The sequence below is a fragment of the Narcine bancroftii genome, chromosome 4 (genome assembly GCF_036971445.1).
Source record: "Narcine bancroftii isolate sNarBan1 chromosome 4, sNarBan1.hap1, whole genome shotgun sequence".
NCBI classification, from domain to species: Eukaryota; Metazoa; Chordata; class Chondrichthyes; order Torpediniformes; family Narcinidae; genus Narcine; species Narcine bancroftii.
In genome coordinates this window covers 133,032,404-133,053,461 of record NC_091472.1, presented here as the reverse complement: position 1 = coordinate 133,053,461, position 21,058 = coordinate 133,032,404, and the positions used below count along the sequence as shown (strand labels likewise).

General features: G+C 43.4%; 1 protein-coding gene across 1 annotated transcript in view; it reads right to left on the bottom strand.

The window, feature by feature from the left end:
• The window catches only part of LOC138761172 (proline dehydrogenase 1, mitochondrial-like), a 36,056-nt gene extending 20,211 nt beyond the window's left edge, over positions 1–15,845 (bottom strand). The window contains exons 1-3 of the mRNA XM_069932880.1: positions 15,441–15,845; positions 13,317–13,525; positions 2,942–2,976 (exon numbers count right to left, since the gene is read on the bottom strand). Of these exons, the coding sequence (XP_069788981.1) occupies positions 2,942–2,976; positions 13,317–13,525; positions 15,441–15,767 (571 nt within the window). The 5' untranslated portion in view covers positions 15,768–15,845. The remainder of the gene's footprint in view (positions 1–2,941; positions 2,977–13,316; positions 13,526–15,440) is intronic.
• Positions 15,846–21,058: the final 5,213 nt, after the last annotated feature.

Here is a 21,058-nt window from a genome sequence, read left to right as displayed (position 1 = left end):
AATTTAGGGCAGGAATGAGTCAGTTATGAAAGAAATGCTGTTTTTTTTCTGAATTTGATTCAGATAGGATGCTATCTCCAGACAAGTATTGAAGAATGTGTGCCAACTGGTTGTGACAGAGTATATAGGTATGTTTTTGGGAGATAAATTGGGAAAGGTTTGTTCGAATAGGTCACATACAAACACTTTAAAACAGATCTTATTTAAAATACTGGAGCTCTGTCCCATGCTAGACATATCGGGGCCAACAGTCTTTGCAAGAGCTTTGGAGAGTGCCCATGAGACTTCACTAATGGATTGTTGTTTACATGCAAGAGAAGAGGACTGGCTGTCTAAGGTTTCCCTTGGAATAAGAGAAACAAAAAGGCACTCTGTGGTGACCTGAAAGAAAGTGGTTATCGTCTGGAGAATCCTGAAGGGGGCAAGTTTCGTCAGCAAGACACTGAGGTGACTGTTGGAAGTACATCAGTTGTGGATGTCCTGTAACAACACATCTCTCTCTGAAAACCGTCAAGAACCTTCCTGAGCGGTAACCATTTACCTTTCAAGCACCAAAGCCTGGTGAACTTTATAAATGTTAAATTCTGTGCACAGTATAAAAATTGCCTGCAACCAGTGAACTTGGTGAAATGAGAAGTGATTGGACTGTGAACCAAAGAACTTTTCTGAATTTACACACACAATACATATACATGTGCTTAGAATTAGAAGGGGGTTAAGTTAGGTTAGTTAAAGTGTGATTCTGTTTTCATATTTAAAGATAATTAAAAGCAACTTTCGTTTAAGTAACCATTTGTCTTGGTGAATATCTATTGCTGCTGGGTTTTAGGGTCCTCTGGGCTCATAACAGTATCAAATGCCCAAGAATTCAGAAGATGGCAGAAAGTAACAAAATCTAGCCAAGTCTATCATGGGCATCAGTCTCCTGTCCACTAAAAATGTTTATGTGAGACACTGGCTCAAAAGGACAGTCACCAAAAGGACCCCCATCACCCTGGTCACCACCTCTTCTCACTGCTCTATTCAGACAGAGGTACAGACCTTCAGCTTCAAGAACAGTTTGTAACCCAAATGCTACCTGGCTCTTGAACGCCCCACCCCATACCACTCTAACCATAAACTGACTGCTCCAGAACCACTAAAAGATTTAACTGCACAGCTGGAACATCACTTTAAAAAAAAAATTCTTGCACTAACTGCAACTGTGAATATTTATCCATACTTTGATATTTATTATCTCTTTTTCTGTCTTGGCACATTGTAGTCATTCAAGTTTTACTGTAGTAGTACATAAAAATGCAAAAATGCTGGAGGAACTCAGCAGGTCTCACAGCGTCTATAGGAGGTTCAGGTCTGAGCCCTTCCTCTTGTCTATTACAATCACAGCATCTACAGACTTCTGTGTTTTACTCTGGTGTATTTTACTGTGATTGCAGCAAGAAAGAATGTCAGTCAGCACAATGTACTTATGCATTTGAGAATAAACTTCCATTGACTTTGCTAGTGCAAGCCTTTACAAGGCTTCCCACTCTCACAAAGATAAAGGTTCCATTATTGTCTCATAATACTACATTTAGAATGTAACATACATAAATTCTTTAACTTTTGTCTACAGACAGAGAGTCTTCACTTTGATATTTATCCACTTTGTCCAGCGCCCCTCACAGAAACTTGGCTTTCCTAGATGGTCTCCCCTCCAAGTACTGACCAGGCCTGAGCCTGCTTAGCTTCCGAGATCAGACAATCTCAGGCATATTCAGGCAATTATGCTTCATATCAGTGATGATCCTCAGTGTTAATTAGTGGGCATGAGAATCAGCTGAATATTTGACCTGCTGTGGAACCTAAACAAGTTCAAACATGCACTTTCCAACAACCTGCACATGATTAATGCAAATGGTGCATCTTGGCCTTTATCACAGAGGGCCAGAGTACAAATGCAAGAAAAAAATTACTGCAATTCAAAATTGGCTATGGCAAGGCACTATATTACCCTTGATGAAGGGCTCAAGCCCGAAATGTCATTTATGTAGCTTTATCTTTGCTACATAAAGTATACTGTTTGACCCACTGAATTCTTCAGCATTGTGTTTTTACTATATTGAGGGTTGTGGATTTCTGGTTTCCTTACAATTCAAGGAATAATCCACTTCCCTGAGAGCTCAAAAAGCATTCACTCAGTTGATAGTTATCTTGGGAAGAAAGACTGAATAGGATTTAAATATTTTTGGAGGGAAAATCAGAAGAATCACCTTAGAAGAATTTTGGAAGATTCTGAAAGGGCTTGGTAAACTATATATTGGAAGTGTTTTTCTTGCCTATTGAATCCAAATAGTCAGTATGTTTATGATTGAGTTGGAAAAACAAATCTCTTTATTGAAAGTTACCAATTATTGGAATTTTCTTCTCATTTGCTAAGTGCACTCAAGTTTTTAGACACCGAAGGCATCAAGGATCATGGGATTAGATTGTGAAAGCAGAAATGTAATCTTGCCACGTGTTAATTGACCAAGTTCAATGGCCTACTAATATTTGTTATGTTCTTATAGAAGAAATTTCATCACCAGATTTGCTCATCTCCTGTTCCACATCCCCACCAAATAAACTTAGATGCACCACTGTTCAGGTGTATGGCTCTTGGAAGTTGCTGATCCTTTAGGAAAAAGTTCTGGGCATTTGGCAACACACTAGAAAGTGGTGGGTAAAGGAGAGATGGCCCATGAATTATCCAACTATTCATTAAAATAATCCCCAAGGAATATTTTAAATAACACAGATGTTATTTAATGGTGATGACAGCTAATGAAGCAGGTGGGAGTAGGTATAGATGAAGGGTTTGCCTTAAGCCATCACCTTGGAAATGATGGCATACACTTCCAAGGTCTCCAGTTTAAACCCTTCCCAATGCAACAAACAGACAACTGTAGATAGTCAGTCTTACCTTCAACAACTTTCACTCCAAGAGACTCACAAGATCTAAAATAAAATAATAAAATATAAAATTAGCAATTTAAACAAGGGTCATACTGAAAAGACTGCCTAGCAGACTGGAAACAGACAAGTCTTAGAATAGGAAAGAGGGGAAATGAGTAGATGAATGATCTGCAGTAGAGACATTTTATCAACACACAGAGTGGCCAGGGAAACTAGAACAGACACACAAGCACTAAACACACAGGAGATGCTGGAATCTGGAGCAATAACCTGCTGGAGGACCTCACCACATCAAGCAGCAGAGAAAGGAAGAGAACTGTTAACGTTTCAGGCTGGAATCCATCACAAAGATCCCATCTTGAAGCACTCCCATCCAAAACACTGACAATTATTTTTCACCCATCCATGTTGCTCGACCCAGTGTTCCTCCAGCAAATTGTTTGTTGCTCTAACTAATGTAATGAACTTCTTGTCGTATACATCGTACAATGTACATATGCGCTGAAATTCTTACTGGCTGCAGTTGAACAGGTACCTTATATAAAAAAAGACAAAAACCTGTAATAGTATACTTAATTGAATTAAAGAGACAATAAGTAGAAAGTTACTAAATGGTCACAATTAAGCCAGCGCCAAAAATGTGACTTTGGAATTGTGCAGACAATCCATTTGTGCTGTTGGAGAAACAAGTCGAGTTTTATAAAGGGAGGTCCGAGAGCCAGCTGGAAAGAAACTGTTTTTGAACCTGGAGAGGTGTTAGTCTTCAGGCTTTTGTAACTACCACCAGAGTTGTGCTGCATCGTTACTGAGAACCTTTAAGAGTGGCAGGCAAAGAGTTCAACAGAGACAGGAACTAAACATTTGCATCAACAGTAAAATTAGGATCATTTGAAGTATGCCACCATGAACTAGCTGGGTTTTGTTCTGACTGCATCTCCTTGAACTGGCAATTGGTACAGTAAAACGCCTGGTATCCAGCTCCTTCTTTCTTTGGCTTGGCTTCACGGACGAAGATTTATGGAGGGGGTAAAAAGTCCACGTCAGCTGCAGGCTCGTTTGTGGCTGACCAGTCCGATGCGGGACAGGCAGACACGATTGCAGCGGTTGCAAGGGAAAATTGGTTGGTTGGGGTTGGGTGTTGGGTTTTTCCTCCTTTGCCTTTTGTCAGTGAGGTGGGCTCTGCGGTCTTCTTCAAAGGAGGCTGCTGCCCGCCAAACTGTGAGGCGCCAAGATGCACGGTTTGAGGCGTTATCAGCCCACTGGCGGTGGTCAATGTGGCAGGCACCAAGAGATTTCTTTAGGCAGTCCTTGTACCTTTTCTTTGGTGCACCTCTGTCACGGTGGCCAGTGGAGAGCTCGCCATATAATACGATCTTGGGAAGGCGATGGTCCTCCATTCTGGAGACGTGACCCATCCAGCGCAGCTGGATCTTCAGCAGCGTGGACTCGATGCTGTCGACCTCTGCCATCTCGAGTACCTCGACGTTAGGGGTGTGAGCGCTCCAATGGATGTTGAGGATGGAGCGGAGACAACTCTGGTGGAAGCGTTCTAGGAGCCGTAGGTGGTGCCGGTAGAGGACCCATGATTCGGAGCCGAACAGGAGTGTGGGTATGACAACGGCTCTGTATACGCTTATCTTTGTGAGGTTTTTCAGTTGGTTGTTTTTCCAGACTCTTTTGTGTAGTCTTCCAAAGGCGCTATTTGCCTTGGCGAGTCTGTTGTCTATCTCATTGTCGATCCTTGCATCTGATGAAATGGTGCAGCCGAGATAGGTAAACTGGTTGACCGTTTTGAGTTTTGTGTGCCCGATGGAGATGTGGGGGGGCTGGTAGTCATGGTGGGGAGCTGGCTGATGGAGGACCTCAGTTTTCTTCAGGCTGACTTCCAGGCCAAACATTTTGGCAGTTTCCGCAAAGCAGGACGTCAAGCGCTGAAGAGCTGGCTCTGAATGGGCAACTAAAGCGGCATCATCTGCAAAGAGTAGTTCACGGACAAGTTTCTCTTGTGTCTTGGTGTGAGCTTGCAGGCGCCTCAGATTGAAGAGACTGCCATCCGTGCGGTACCGGATGTAAACAGCGTCTTCATTGTTGGGGTCTTTCATGGCTTGGTTCAGCATCATGCTGAAGAAGATTGATAAGTGAATTTGCCGGTGGCTTGGGATTGTGTAGTGTGGATTGGTCAACGGACTGCTGGGGGGGGGTGCCAGTTAAATTTTCTATTTTTTTTTTAAACCTATTTATTTTCTGCTTTTTTTTTGCCAGTTGCTTGAGGCAGCCGGTTGCTTGAATTCTGGATAACAGAGATCTTACTGGTCAATAAGTGCCCTAAAATTCAATGCCAGAAATGTGGACTACCCAAGAAACTAGACTTCTCGAAAATTCTCATAAGTGCCACAGTCGCACTGCGGCAACGTGGAAGTCACGGAAATGTAAGAAAAAAATATTTATTAGTTTTTTTTCTGTACTTCGTATTTTATGTGCAAAGATGTTTCGTTAATAAATAATCAAAGTTTACATATTTATTCTCCTTAAATTTAAATTTCAAAGTATTGCCCGAGAATCCAAAACTCCAGACTGATCCAACCTCTAAACAGTTTGGGTTTTAGGACTTTTACTGTATTATTGATAGCTGCAATAATTTATTTTCAAAATTTTCCTCAATGCAAGATTACAGAGATGCATCAACATCATTATCAGCTGCTTGTATTTACAGGGAGGCTGGAATGTTGGGACAGCAGTTACTCCATTTCAACTATCCAGGACCTTGTGCAACTCAGATTTCAAGTCATATGACAGCTCTTGGGCCAGATCACAAGCACCCACAGGCACAAGGGTAGATTTCAATTTTACTAAGGGTGGAACAGTTCTAAAGTTGTGACCAACAATAAGTTGAGAAGGGAAGTGACACAGGATCTAGAACTGTTTTAGCTTGAATAAGAATTGGGAAAAATTTAGTGTGCTTACAAACTAAGCGACTGAAATCACAACTTTCCTCCTACAATCAAGATTGTTAATATCTAAGCCAGTCACTTAAAACTCCCTGAAAGATTCAATCTTAACCCAAATTATATTTGGTTACTTGCATCTGTTGGATTTAACCTATTGTTTGGTGTCTCAGACAATCCTAATGGGAAATATTTAACAACCCCAAGCCAGACTACATTCCAACTCAAGGGTGTTAAGAGTAGTGGGGAGGAATTTGCACAGAAAGTTCTCTTATTTAGCTACCAGTAATAACATTATGAATGGTAATGATCTGATCATGCAGGTTAAGAGGTTCAAAATGGAAGTCTCTGAATTTCAATAGATTTTCTGAATTACAAATAAAGAAAATATGTTGTTCAATCAATTATCAAGTCTCATCCTCTGGTACATAGTCTGACTCTGATCAGAACAGCTGTGTCAAAACAAGCTGGAATATTTCCCATGGAAATCCATTTGATCAGCCCTATACCCAGTGACAGAAAGAAATGAGTGCATGTTATATTGATTTGGACAAAAACATTTATATTCCTTCCAACCAGGCCAGGTGTGATATCAGTAGATCAGTTCAGTTTCCAGAGACTTTGTTCTGAGTAACATATGCATGTGTAGATTCTTCAAAATCCCCTTATGATACAAATTTAACCAGTTTTAATATTCAATTGATTTATTTTTAAAATGTACACTTAGGTAACAAGCCCTTCTTATACACGAGCCTATCCTGGCCAAACCCACCTATTAACTGAGAAGTGTTTTTGGAGGGTGAGAGGATACCAGAGGACTCAGGAAACCCACGCAGACATGGGGAGAATGTACAAACTCCTTTCAAGACAGTTTTGGAATTAAACCCAGGTCGCTGGGTTTAATTAGTGCTGTCCTTTTTGAACTTGAAGTTTTGAACATGATTAATGACAGAACATTGACAAGCAAATTCCAAAGATTTTCAAACTTTTAACCAAAAGTTGATAATCACATGGTTTGACTCTGCTCTCTGGAAGACCAATAAACTCCAAGTGGGACTTCATAGAACCAGAAAATATCAAACAACAGAATCCTACCTTGAAGTGTTAAATAGCCATACAAATATCACAGCAAGCAAATTCCATATTCTAAGTACTGAACAGGTATCAGAAGTGACAGCCAAGCATTTGCTCATGGATTTAAACAAGTGGCAGTAAAGGTCAGAAGCTTTAATACTACCATCACGAGCTATCAGCCCCTATTACTACACTTGACACTCTGGCGAAGAAATTTACCAACAACTAGATATACTCATACTCACCCTCTGAGAACCCCATCTGCTCCTCAATTCTCAGACCCTGATGTCTCCAAATTTCAAGCACACTTGATGAAAGAACACAAATGCTTTCATCACCATCAATCTAAGTTCATTAATCCCACCGTCTAAATGAGTCGCAATGAAATTAGAAACAAGTGATGAAGTGCCATCTTATTATTAACAGTGAGTTTTGAAGATAAGGGGTTCTCTTTAGTTTAAATGATGTGTTTTAATGTTGATTTGGGAACAAGGATTATTGATTAGCTGCGGAAATATGTATGAATCCATGGTTAATCTACGTTCCTTTCTCCCAACCTCATGTCACACCAATTGAGAACTAAAACTAAAGCATTAATCTTCAAAACCCATCTACTTATTGTGGAACCTTCTTAGTTTTGACCTCCCCCTCCTGAGTGCAGCCTTCTGTGCACCTCTACCTCAAATGTTAGCCCCCTCAGCCTTACTCTTTTAAAGCTTCCATCTTTGTTAAGCTTTAAATCATTTCCTAATGTCTGCACATCTTCAAACACTACCACCAGTATTTGTTCATACATAGTTCCAGTGGTTTTCAAACTGCCCCCCTAGACTCACATAGCACCTTAAACAATCTCTATGCCACAAGTGCTCTGTGATTGGTTAGGGATTACTTAAGGTGCTATGTGAGAGGGAAGGGAAGTTTGAGAACCACTGCCTAGACCCAAATTGTAACTGAAATATTTTGCTTGAGAAAAACTGTTATTGGCCCATTTCCTTTGGAATTCTGAAACTGTGCACATAACAAGTCAATAAGGTACAATTAAAACAGTGGTTTTCAACGTTTTTCTTTCCACCCACATATCACCTTAAGCAATCCCTTACTAATCACAGAGCACCTATGGCAGAGGGAATACTTAAGGTGGAACTTGAGTGGGGGGGTGGGGGGCAAGTGTGAAAACCACTGGTTTACACATAAATGCTGGAGAAATTCTTCAAATCATGCAGTGTTCTTTGTGTAGCAAAGATACATAAACAATATTTCGGGCTTTAGCCCTTCACCAACATGTGAGATGAAAGCAGACTAATGCCTGAATAAAATGGTGGGGGGAGGGGGCAGGGGAAGGAGTGCAGGGCTACAGGGAAGGACAGACAGAGTAAACGTGGATAGGCTTTTTTCAATTAAGAGTGGGGGAGATTCAAACTAGAGGGCATGGTTTAAGATTGAAGGGGGAAAATTATAAGGGGAACATGAGGGGAAATTTCTTTACGCAAAGGGTGATGGGGATGTGGAATGAGCTTCCAACAGACGTGGTGGAGGCGGGATCATTGGTTACATTTAAGGAAAGACTAGATAGTTACATGGATAGGAGAGGACTGGAGGGGTATGGACCGGGTGCTAGTCAGTGGGACTAGGAGGGTGGGGATTTGTTACGGCAGGCACTAGTAGGGCCGAACTGGCCTGTTCTGTGCTGTAAGTGGTTATATGGTTATCATAAGTGGATAGGGGTGAGAGGGCACAAGAGGAAAAACGACATGATAAGGGGAAGGGATAGGTCTCTGAGTAGCGAGGGTAGAGACAGGAAATTGGAGGTCTGTGAGAAATGGAGGGTTTGGGAATCAGTGGGGAAGGTTGGAGGATCAAGAAGGTTGGAGGTTCCGATTTAACCATCAGAACAAGGAAGAATCACTGCAAAGAATTCCCATAGTTCCCGGAGTTGTTCCTGCTGGGAAATATGACGGGCATAATTAAAATCCAATTTGTAATGGTCGCATTGGCAGTGGCCGGGAAGTGCATAGCAGCTACCTGGAAGTCTGACTCCAGCTGGAATATTGCATGCTGGATTACAGAAATGCACAGCTGTGTTCCCCTGGAGAAGATTACCTATAATCTCATGAAAAAGTACAGTATCTTCCTTTAAATTTGGAAACCATATCTAAATTTCATCAGTGCACAGATAAAGGATGGGCTGCCCTGCCTCACAGCCTAGCACTGTCCCATCCCAGTTTGAAAAGGAAAAACAAAAGGCCATGGATAGCCTATTGGCCGCCAGGGTATAACAAATCTGCATATCCCTGATTTATGTTTTTAACCTTTGTTGTGAGCACATTGAATATCATATGTTGTGTGGTCCAACGTGTGTGATAAGGGAGGGGTAGAAAAATGGCTCGGACTCAACAGGTGGACCTTGTACAGAAATTATGACTGTAACTTTTGATGAACATTGATCACTGTATGAGTTCGAGTTTGAAAACTGATAAATATTTATAAAAAAAAGAACCACTGCAAACCCCCCCCCCCACCCTCCCCCCCCCCCCCCCCCCACCATGTCAGAACCCAAGCATGACATGCAGGCTGTCTTCAGGAGACTGAATCCAAGGAAAGCATCCCAACTGGATGGAGTACCCAGCCGAATACTGAAAACCTGTGCTTACCAACTTGCCAATGTATTCAACGGTTCAATCTGGTAAGGTATGGTACCCACCTGTTTCAAACAGGCCTCAATCTAATCCGTTGTAATCTGCCTAAATAAGTACCGACCAGTGGCACTCACATCTACTGAAGTGTTTTGAGAGAGTGGTGTTGAAGCATATCAGCTTCTGTCGGAGCAGCAACTTGGATCCGTTCGAACTTGCCTTCCGCAGCAACAGGTCTTCGGCAGATGCCATCCCTCTGGCCCTAAACAAGGTCTGTTGACTGGCTGCATCATGGCCTGGTATGGGAGCATCACTGCCTTTGAGCGGAAAGCCCTGTGAAAAGGTAGTGGCACAACCCGGTACATCATACACTGCCATCAAAGAGCAGCAGCAATCATCAAAGATCCACACCACCCAGGGCATGCTCTGTCCTTGCTGCTGCCTTCAGGACAGAGGAATAAATGCCAGAAGACTTGCACCACCAGGTTCAGGAACAGTTGCTACCCTCCACCATCAGACTCCTCAACGACAAACTCAATCAGGGACTCTTTTGAGGACTCTTACTTTGCACGTTATTTATTGTTGAATATTTATTTTCTCTATTGCAGTTTGCTTACATTTCATTCTTTGTTTACATTTCTCTCTTTTCTGTATCTTTTCTTGAGTAAAGTTTTTCTTAAACCTGAGTAGAAATTCTGCATAGCCCACTGTGAAAGGAATCTCAGGATTGCATCTGATGTATGCACTCTGACAAGAAATCTGAACTTTAAACTTGAACATAAATAGAACCAATTGTACTCCCAAGGAATGTTAAGAGAAAGGATCAAAAGTAGCTGCAAGACCATTAGGAGTTGACATTTCTTTTCAACAAAGTTGTGCTTTGTAGAATAACAAAGCTACATGTAGAAATGCAGTTGAAGGATACCTTAAAACACCAGCTGTGAGAGGCAGAGGCACAAAGTTAATCGAAGTGCAATGAACCAAGAGAAGGAATAAAATGTGATAACCAGCCCATCCTAAACCTCTAACAATAATGTCAATGGTACTGAAAATGAGTTGAACCAGTTTAAATGAGTGATTTCCCAAAATATAGAAGAGTGTTGTTCTAGGATTGCACTAGGTTGTTGCTCACACTTGAGTCTATTGTGCAGACAGAACATTACTGAGAACATAAAAGAAAACTAACCACTACACAATTACCACAGTTAAAGTTTAAGAGAGTAGGATAGCATTTTCTAGATTCGATGTTGGAAAGTTAAAAGGCTTGTGCCTTTCAGCTGTTCAGCAGAGTCCCGTTTCTCCTTGCTTCTTATACCCCCATTCTCCCCAACCCCTACCGCAGCACGTTAAGAAATGAGCATTATTTTACTCTGACAAAGTTTAAACCTTCTCCATTTCCTACAAAGGCTTTAGGAAATTATCCAGGGTGTTATGAACCAAGTATAAAATGATTACACAGAGGCCTCACCATCCTGTGCTCACCAAATGGAAATTCAACCAAACATTTACATATTTCAAACTGATGACTACCCATTGCATGATATTTACCCACTCATCCCTAATTGTTACATTGCAATCGTTGAGCCAGAAAACAAGGAGTAACTTGGTTTAAGGCCACAAAAATGATTGTCCTCAAGTTCTGGAAAGCTAGTTTTTAATCCAAATGGAGCATCCTTATTTTTTATTGAAAAAACAGAAACACGAAAGCTGAAGGATGCTGGAATTTTATTTTTATTCCCCATTTTGTGTTTGAAATTCACAAACATGGTGACTAGCAAAATGTTAATTCTGAAATGAATGGTAGACAAATCAGATTAGAACAGATTTAGCAATTTGCCTCACAAAGGGGTTCTCTTCATATTATTTCTCTCTGAATCTCTCTAAATAGGCAGGTGGGGACAGACAGGTTAGTTGGATTCATATTTAAAGCACAACCAAGCCACATATCCTTTTAATAAGAGTGAATACCAAACTATCAAGAGATCGAAGGCTACATTGTGGAAAGCTACATCATTGGACTTCCAGAGTTCCATAATTTCTGCAAATTATATGAAGAGTGCTTATACTGAAAGCGTGATTTCTCAACTTAGAGGATCTGGGATGCCTTTCAATATTATCCTCAAGCACAAGTCTTACCCCATTCCTGATCACTGGATAGTCCATTAATTTTGTACAACCATAGTCAAGAAACAGCTCAAGGAAAAATAAGGTAATGATGAGAATCTGTCACCATTGGGCAGGACATCCACATACTTGATCTTGGATGATTTTTTTCCCCTTATCTGACTAGGTAATTAGGAATTTCACTTGACATAAATGTAATGCACACATGACCACAAGGCTCATTCAATGATTTGCTCCTCTTTTGAAACAACTAACAAAGGATACATCTGTCATTATCAACCTCTCACTGTGCATCTTCATTTAAATGCAACAACACACCACAAAAACACTCATCCAAGGACATATTTACCAATGTTATCCACATTGGTGAAAGTATGATAAATATTTGTTAGGCATTGTATCACACAAGAATGAAGGTTGCAAGGGCAAATGGAATCTGTAGTTTGCTGTCCAAGAAGTTTAGTTCTTGAAAAGCAATTAACTGGAAGGTGGGGGGGGGGGGAAATTTCTGTGACATGTAATTTAATACCTGTTAGGTCTGCTTTGTTCATGAATGAGTGAGTCAAACACCAGACTGAGTCGAAATCAAGGTTCTTTGTTCTTTATTGCCGGATTGTAACACTTGCAACTAACAGTGTTAGTTGGAGAAGGCGCATTCTGCCATTATCAGCAAGTGGTGTTTTTTATATACCTTAGGATACGTACTTAGTAAATTATCATACCATGACATTGTCCAATGAATAAACTGTTGCTGTCCCCACTCTTATCTTGAGAGTACAAGGTCACAACTGCATCTTGTTATGGCCCAGCACTGGGTGACTCCCTCTACATTCCCAGCTCATGATGTTTTTACCTAACATGCCTCAGGTTTTTTTTTTTTTTATAAACACAATATGCCTTTTTTTTAAAATGGTACAACAAAAAGAAAAAAAAAAGAATTTAACTTTTTATGGAAGAGGCCTATATGACTGATCCAGCATTGCTTTCTCATTGAGCAGGGTCTGGAGCCATGTTCCGGAGTTGAGGGCGGTGGAGCAAGTGGAGCAGTAGACGCTGCCCGTCGCTGTGACATCATCCATACACGGCAAGAACAGAAAGCGGCCTACACCCGAAATACCAATTGAAGAGCAGGGAAGAGTGCTGGTGGAGATCTGTTCGAGGAGTCTTAGGACTTAGGCAACGTAATTAGCTATATTACGGCATACGGGATTTTAAAAATCCTGCTTCCGAAAGGCCAACATGGCCTGTTTCCACTCCGTAAACGGTTATATGGTTCGTGGGTTGATGACATCATTGTGACATCATCAGCCCATCCCTTCGCAGCTGCTTTCAGTCTCTGACTCTACCCCCTAAGGGGATCGGAGTCTGCCTCCTGAATGCACCCTGGGAGCTTTCAATATCCACCTTTATATTCGCTGTTTTTTTAAACTATAAAAAGGCTTCATGCCACTTCCTCATTTAAAAGCTTCAAAGTGTTTCATTTAAGACAAAATATCCATTGTTCTGAAGGCTTAAGTTGAACAATATCCCCAAAACACACGCAGCTTCTTCTAACTAATGTCTTTCTTACCCTCAAATGATCAAGCACTATTTGAGCCCAACTTACTCCATTTCCTTCTTCTCTGCTTCCTCTTGGGTCAAGTCTTCTTCAACACTATAATCAAGGATGGAGCCCACACCAAACCTACGATTGCGGCGAATCAAGGGTTTGATGTCTTCTTGGTCCTCTCCAGCTACAAACTGTCCATAAAAGGACATCTTCATGACCTTTCTGAAAAGCCATTTCCCCAGCAAGGATCTGCTCAGATCGATGAGCTGTAAAAATAAACCAATGCATTGTAGAATCACAAGCAAGAATGCACTACAGATCCCAAACACTCTCTAATACAACCATGTTTTCTACTCCAGAAAATAAAATACAAGTATGGGTTTACAAGAGGGACTTAACATCTCTCAAATTTTCATCTTGACACAACTTTCAGAGGGATCTGGTTGATCTTTTAAATAATTAAAAATATGATTTTAATGAAAGAGAACAATTTTTATGAAGCTATTTGCTCATGAAAAATTAATGAGGTATTTTAATTTGTTCATAATTTCTTTGGTTTAGTTTTGAGCTTACTTTCTGAGTGCCAGGTCAGTCGCTGTAAACAGTGTCTTTTATTCTCTTTGGCTTGGCTTCGCGGACGAAGATTTATGGAGGGGGTAAAAGTCCACGTCAGCTGCAGGCTCGTTTGTGGCTGACAAGTCCGATGCGGGACAGGCAGACACGGTTGCAGCGGCTGCAGGGGAAAATTGGTTGGTTGGGGTTAGGTGTTGGGTTTTTCCTCCTTTGCCTTTTGTCAGTGAGGTGGGCTCTGCGGTCTTCTTCAAAGGAGGTTGCTTTTTATATAGCAAAGGTAAAAATACTTAACTGGCATTTCAGGCTTGAGCCCTTCATTAAAGTATGAAAACAATAACATGGTTGTGCTATTGATTGTAAAATATGTGCATAATACTTTAATACACTTGATTTGGAATTAGAGTAATGGGTGCTCCCTGTTCACTGATCAATGTGTGAAAACAAATCCACTGCTGTGTGTATTCTGTGCAGCTTTCACGCGTTTTTCATTTTAATGTTGCCCAAGGCAGGACTGCGAACATTGCATGAGACCAACAGCAGCCCTCTCAGTGGCCACTCGATACAACAATCCATGTCAGTGAAACAGCAGGCACCTCAGCCTAGTTGAAGTGCCATCCCTCAGCCTGTGGCATCCTCAATGCCAGTGGAAATGGGTCCCTCAAGGAGTAACAATCCTGAAACATAAGCCATTTCTAATGGAAGCAGATACTCTCCAGCGACCTCAGAGCTCACCAACAACAATGCACAACATAACCCACCCCCCCCCTCCTTCCTCCCCAACACCAGTGGAATGAATTCTTCTCCATCCAATGAAGCAACTTTGATTTTATTTTTGAGACTTGTGCAAAGCCTGTAGTTCAAGGCCATTTCTAAATGCCAGCGAGAAGGAGGTGGTGAGACACCTGCTGTAATTGGCCACTGCAGCCACACCACAGTAAGTGGCACTGAACCAACAAACAACGCAGGTGCCAGTGCAATCAAACCCAAGTACACTGCCAAGGGGCATACCCATTGGAACCAAAGCTCGGGCCAACCTCCTCACACCAGATTTTCTCTTTGACTGGTAAACAAAATACTTTACCAACTTTGAACATCCACGAGAATGATTAGTGACACAGAACTTTTAAAAAAAGACGATTTAACAGGGCAAATCCATCAGCTCCATTCCCCAATCAGAATATCTTCAGTGAGCTATTACCGTCAGCTCTCTCAAATGAAAGCAAACACAGAGCTTGCAAACCGTTGTGAGACCCGGCTCCTGACACCTGAGATCTGGGTGGGTGGGGGGAGGTACAGTCCGGCCCAAGCAGTGAAATGCTGCGGCCCCGTGGAGGATTCTCTCCCATGCTGACGACCCACCAGGCTGGGACACAGATAACACCGGCCACTTCTTGGAAAGAACCCGCTTTAGATAAATCAACTCCACCCCGTGGCCTGGATGGGTGAAACAATAAAATGAAACTAACAGCAAGCGACATCAGACGTCTCCGCAATTGTATCTAGTCCACGCGTTACAATCGACTGTCCTTCAGCACATGGTGAACTGCACATTTGTCCCACTTGCCTGATCCCCTTGCCCAGAGGCCGGGGCTTATGCCTCCCACCTACCTCCTTGTGTCGGTCCACAAGGACGTCGAGAGAGCAGAGCCGGAACACTAACAGGCTTCGCACCAGCTCGGCGCTGTTCTTGCTGCGGTACGCCTCGCGGTGGTCTTGGAAGTCTGGGATGCCGGGCAAGACGTGGGTGGAAGCGGCAGGGGAGCGCGGGACGTCCCGCGAACGACGGTGACCGTGGCCCCGAGCTGGAGCCTCCTTGGGCTTCGGCGCTGCGGCGGTCGTGGTGGTCGAGCGGAGTCGCCGCACGCGGTGGCTGCCGACGAGGAGGATCCGGCTGGGCAGCCCAAGCCAGGGCAGCGGTGATCGGAAGGTCGCCATCTGAGCAGCAGCTCGCAGGATCGCCCGCTCCCACGTTCACCAACACAGCGCTCTGCAATCTGCTACATCGAGCCGATGTTGTCGCCGCTCGCCGACCAATCAGATGCAGGGGCGCTGCCCTCCCATTCAAAAAAAAGAAGCCGAAGCGCGCCGCCCCTCGCTGCTGGGGCTTGGGTGCAGCGTCCCGGGCCATAAAGGGCTGTCTCCACTAGAGCAACAACGAGCAAACCAGAAGCTGGGCAAAGCGATAAATGACTAGGCAACTATGACGGGTTATATTCTATTTCATGTTATATCTATAAATATGTTTTTAAAAGCGACAGATTGGGGGGACGGGGGGGAATAGAGTAGGACTCCCCAAACATCAACACCACACAAGAGATCTCATTCGAAATGGAAGAGCTTTGCCTGAGCAGAGACTTCGTGTCTGCAGTGACTTTACAGAAACACTGAAGGATGCCTGTGGAGATTCACCAGTTCATTGGACTGATGCTGTGGAGTTATTGTTTTTGGGGGGGAAAGGCAACAACTGGCCAGGCAAAAACTGGTTCCGGTGCCCTAATCTGTCTGGTGGCAGTTTGCTGTTCGAAGAAGGTCATGTGGTTTTGCAGACCAGAGGGGGGAAAAAAAGCCAAACAGGCTTTCTGTAAGAGAGAGAAAGAATTCATTTGGAGCCTAATGGTTAATCCACTGCTGCCTGAAATGTCCACATTTCCCTTCCCCTGTCAGATGCTGTTCAATCCACTGAGTTGCTCAGGGTTCTAGCGTCTGATAATGTTTATTATCATGCATATTCTACAGTGCACAAATGCACCAACATTCTTACTTCTTGCAGCTGAATCTGTATATATTCAAAAGTGTTCAAAGACAGGGCAGCATTTTGCTGAATAGAATAGAATAAAACAGAGTAGAAAAGATATGAGCAAATGGATTGGGTGAAACAATGACTGAAACAGGCTTCATTGTAACTTTCAAAATGGAACGAGATCTCCACTCATGGATGGAAAGAGAATAAAAAAACAATGGAGCTGATCTAATTGGTGGGTGCCACTGATCTCCTATGCAAAGCATCCTCCACAAGTGGCATTCACTTTGATTGATTTTGTGATTATTTAGACAATAGTCCCAGAAATGACAGAAGGAAAACCCCGGTTGTGAAACATAGTAGACACTTTCAGGTGGCCAAAATCCCCCGATGTAAAGCTGCATATTATGCCCCTATGCGGCTGTCGGGAGGCCACTTGAATGCGCAGGAGGCGCATGCAAGGCAAACTTTGTAAACCTCCTCCAGGAAGGATAATTGCTGGAGCACTGAATGCAGCCACCTGAAAGCGGCTGCTAAGGGGATGACAATCAGCTGGCAAGCATCTGACAGCCCCCCTCCCAGCTGCCCCTGCCCCCTTTCAAGGCAGGGGCAACCGGCGCGGGCTGTCCCCACACTGATCCCACTGTCCCATTCTCTCCCCACAGCCCTATCACTCCCCACACTGTGGGGCGGCTGGCGTAGACTGTCAGTCAGTATGCGGGCAGTGGGATAATCATCCCCCTTGTGTTCACTGGTTTGCCCTCTCTGGGCTTCTGTATCACTCTGAACTGCCACTTTGAACTGGTCCATGTTTTCATTACACTGTGTCTGTTTCTAGCTCCTGCAGGGCCTTGTTTCTTCTCCGGTGGGTTTCTGCATCGTCCAGTGTCTGGTTGGGTCCGCTGTGGGATTTTACAGTTCGTGTGGGATTCCTGCTTTGGTTATTTGAGGGGGTTAGGGTAAGGTTGGGTCTGGGTTAGGGTGTCCCTGTGATCCCTCCTGTGTGTGCTGGCTTGGGGAGTCTGCATTGCCCAGTGCCTGGGTCTGCAACGGTGGGGTTTAAGGGCTTGTGTGGGATTCTTGTTTGGGTCATTTGGGGTGTTAGGGTAAAGTGGGGTCTGAGTTAGGGTGTCCCTGTGATCCCTCTTCTGTATGCTGGCTTGGAGAGTCTGCATTGCTGATCCTGCTGTGCCACTCTCTCCCCACACCCCTATATCAGTCCCCACCAGTAATGCTGTTAGTCCGTGTTGGCCGCCTCACAGTGTGGGGACTGATATAGGGTTCTGACGAGAAAGCAGGACAGTGGGATCAATGTCCCAGCTCTGACAGCCAGCCATCCCAACCCTGTCAGCCGAAAGGACAGGAGCCAGAGTATGCTCAGAGGTGCCTCCCGTGAAGTTGTCCCTTTCAGATGGCCAGCGCTGCGCTTTCAGCGCTGCCACCTGAACGACCATTCCACAGGTCTGAATCTGCTTCTGCAGGCTCATTCTTGGCAGAGAATGCACCTGAAGAAGCCTATACAGTCAACACCCTCCATGAAACATCTCAAATTATATATATGAACATAGAATACAGTACAGACCCTTCAGCCCTTAATGCTGTGTCAACCTAAATATTCCTACCAGGAAAAAAAACTAAACCCTTCCTACCTCATAATTCTCTATTTTTCTTCCATCCATGTGCCTGTCTAAGACTGTTAAATGTCTTTACCATTTCAACCTCCACCACCCCCCGGCAATGCATTCCAGATACCCACCACTCTCCAGGTGAAAAAAACCTTCCCCTGATATCTCCCCTAAACATTCCTCCTTTCACTTTGTACAGATGTCCACTGGTGCTTGCTATTCGCCACCCTGGGGAAAAAAGGCTGTCTGTGCCTCTCAGAATGTTGTAAATCTTTATTAAATCACCTCTCATCCTTTGCTTCAGCGAGAAAAGTCCCAGCTCTGTTAACTTTGCCTCATATGCTGCCCTATATACTTTCTGAAAGTAACATGATATTTGCATATAAATGAAACCATTCACTTCCATTGTCTCGAAGGGTGCAGATGAAGTACTCTGAGAATTTAAGAATGCCAATAGCATATAATTTTTATTTTAAATATATTTGCATAAATATAAACAGGACCAAATTAAAATGAATAATTCCAGGAAGGTAGCGCCAGTAAGAAATGAAAAATAGAAAATTAAACAAATTCACAGATGTGGAGACCATTGAAGAGTAGTGTCACAGTGAGAGGGACCAAATTAACAGCCATTAGAAAGCATCAATCCTTCAGCAACATTTACTACAATAATAGATGAAGGGTCCAGAATTGTATCGAGCGCCCACTGAAATTTAGGTCGTTTTGCAGTTGTTGATGGTTGCCTGTCCACATTTTGTGCATAACTTGATGAAGGGCTCAAGCCCAAAACATTAGTTATATATCTTTATTTTTGCTCTATAAAGAACACTGCTTAACCTGTTGAATTTCTCCGGCATTGTATTTTTACGGAGAACCATCTTTCATGAAGTGCAGGGTACAGGAAAAGAATGCTGTGCTGTGGTTAAGAGGTGTCTGAAGCAGATTTTATCATAAAAGAGGCCTACACGACTTACTGTGGTGCTAGCATGGACCTTCTGACATGTGGTTAATATTTGTTTGCTTTTTCTCTTCAATTGTTAAAATGCATTTGAGAGCACAGACTGGTCATGCTTTGACATCTAGATTATTTTCTTCATGGAAAGCCCGTTGACACCAATAAATGATGTTTGAGGCAAATGTCAATGGCATCAAGCATGAAGGTCCACAAAAAATGGGAATTGGTCGTCCTTTACTTTTCCTGTCGACGTTGAGTGGCCTGATGGGTTTCTCCAGCACGTTTATCTCTGAAGGGTCTCTAGCTCATCTTTCTCTTCTTGTTGGGGGTGTTGGACTAGTGGTGTGTGTCTTTACGAGCAAACAAAAGTAAACATATTTTGTGTGTACGTACATCACAGTAATGGAACCTTCATTCAAACCTTGAAAACACTGTTGAGAAAGATGATGGAATGGCTGACGTTTCAAGTAGAGACATGGATGCTTTGAGTGCCACCAAGTAGAAATATGCAAGTGTGAAGGGGACAACACAGTTGGCATAGTGGTTAGCTCAATGCCAACAATCAGGATTTGGGTTCTAATCCTGCACTGTCTGTAGGAGCTTGTACGTTCTCCCCGTATCTGTGTGGGTTTTCCCCAGGGACTCCAGTTTCCTCCCACTCTTCAAAACATACCGGGGGTGTAGGTTAAATTGGGTGGTACAGACTCGTGGGCCGAAATGGCCTGATACTGTGTCTGTATGTCATTGAAAATCTACACACTGCTGACACCACAAATTGAGTGTAAGAGAGCTTGGTTACACAAACAGGAGTTGAGGTAAACTAGTTTAACTTCAGCAGAACAGTTTGCTTGTTCATGGGCACCAGGCTTTGACAAGGATGTCAAGACTTTGAAGAAGGGTCAGCTAAGTTTTATCTGAATGGAACAAGTGTTAAGTATCATCAGAACACTGGAGAAGCAAAGATAATTGTTCTTGAAACAGAAGAGAGCAGGAGATGCGAATGAGGTGTTTAAATGAGAAACTGCTCCCAATGAGAATTAAATAAGTGCTTCACAAATCGGGCCATTCCCCTCACCAGCAAGTATATCCCTTTGGATTCTGCTGAAGGGAATGACCTATCTGCGCAAGGCAGCAGCCAGACCAATAGCACCATGATCGGCTGTGAGCCTCAGAAGGGAAAGGAGAAGTCAGGTGGAGCGCTAGTCATCGGGGATTCAATAGGGGAATAGGTAGAAGTATCTGTAGTGGCAGAAGGGACTCCAGAATAGTGTGTTTCCTTCTAGGTGCTCAGGTCCAGGATGTCTCTGAGCAGGTGCAGAATACTCTTAAGGAGGAGGGTGAGCAGGCAGAGGTGATGGCACTTAGGAGAGAGTGCGGTAGAGGTCCTGCAAAGTAAGTTTAGGGAGCTAGGAAAGAGGCTGAAGAGCGGAATCTTCCACTTAGTATTCTCTCGATTACTCCTGGTGTCATAAGTAAAAGAAAGTCAGAGCAGGAGGAGTGTGCAGGCATATGTGTGGCTGAAGAGATGGTGCAGGGGGCAGGGTTTTATGAGCGCTGCTGTGTCAATAATTCTGATGCAAAGTCCACAGACTACAACAGGCTTTAGTTAGCTTAAACTTGAACACATCACTCTCAGTATCTTGCTGGTGCCACATGTCTGACTGTCCCTGAAGGGGCCGGCTCAAGTCTTTATATGGGTCGGTGATTGACAGCTGGCAGGTGGGGCCAGCCTCCCAGGTTGCCTACCTGCAGGTACAGTGGTTGCCCCCTGCAGTAGGCCGGAAAGAGTGGTTGTATCACCACATTCACCCTTTTCTTAAAATGAATCCGGGGGGAGGGGGGGCGCAATGTTCTCGGTACCAAGTAGTATCTACAAGCTCAGGCGGTCTGGCAGTCATCTGTGCTT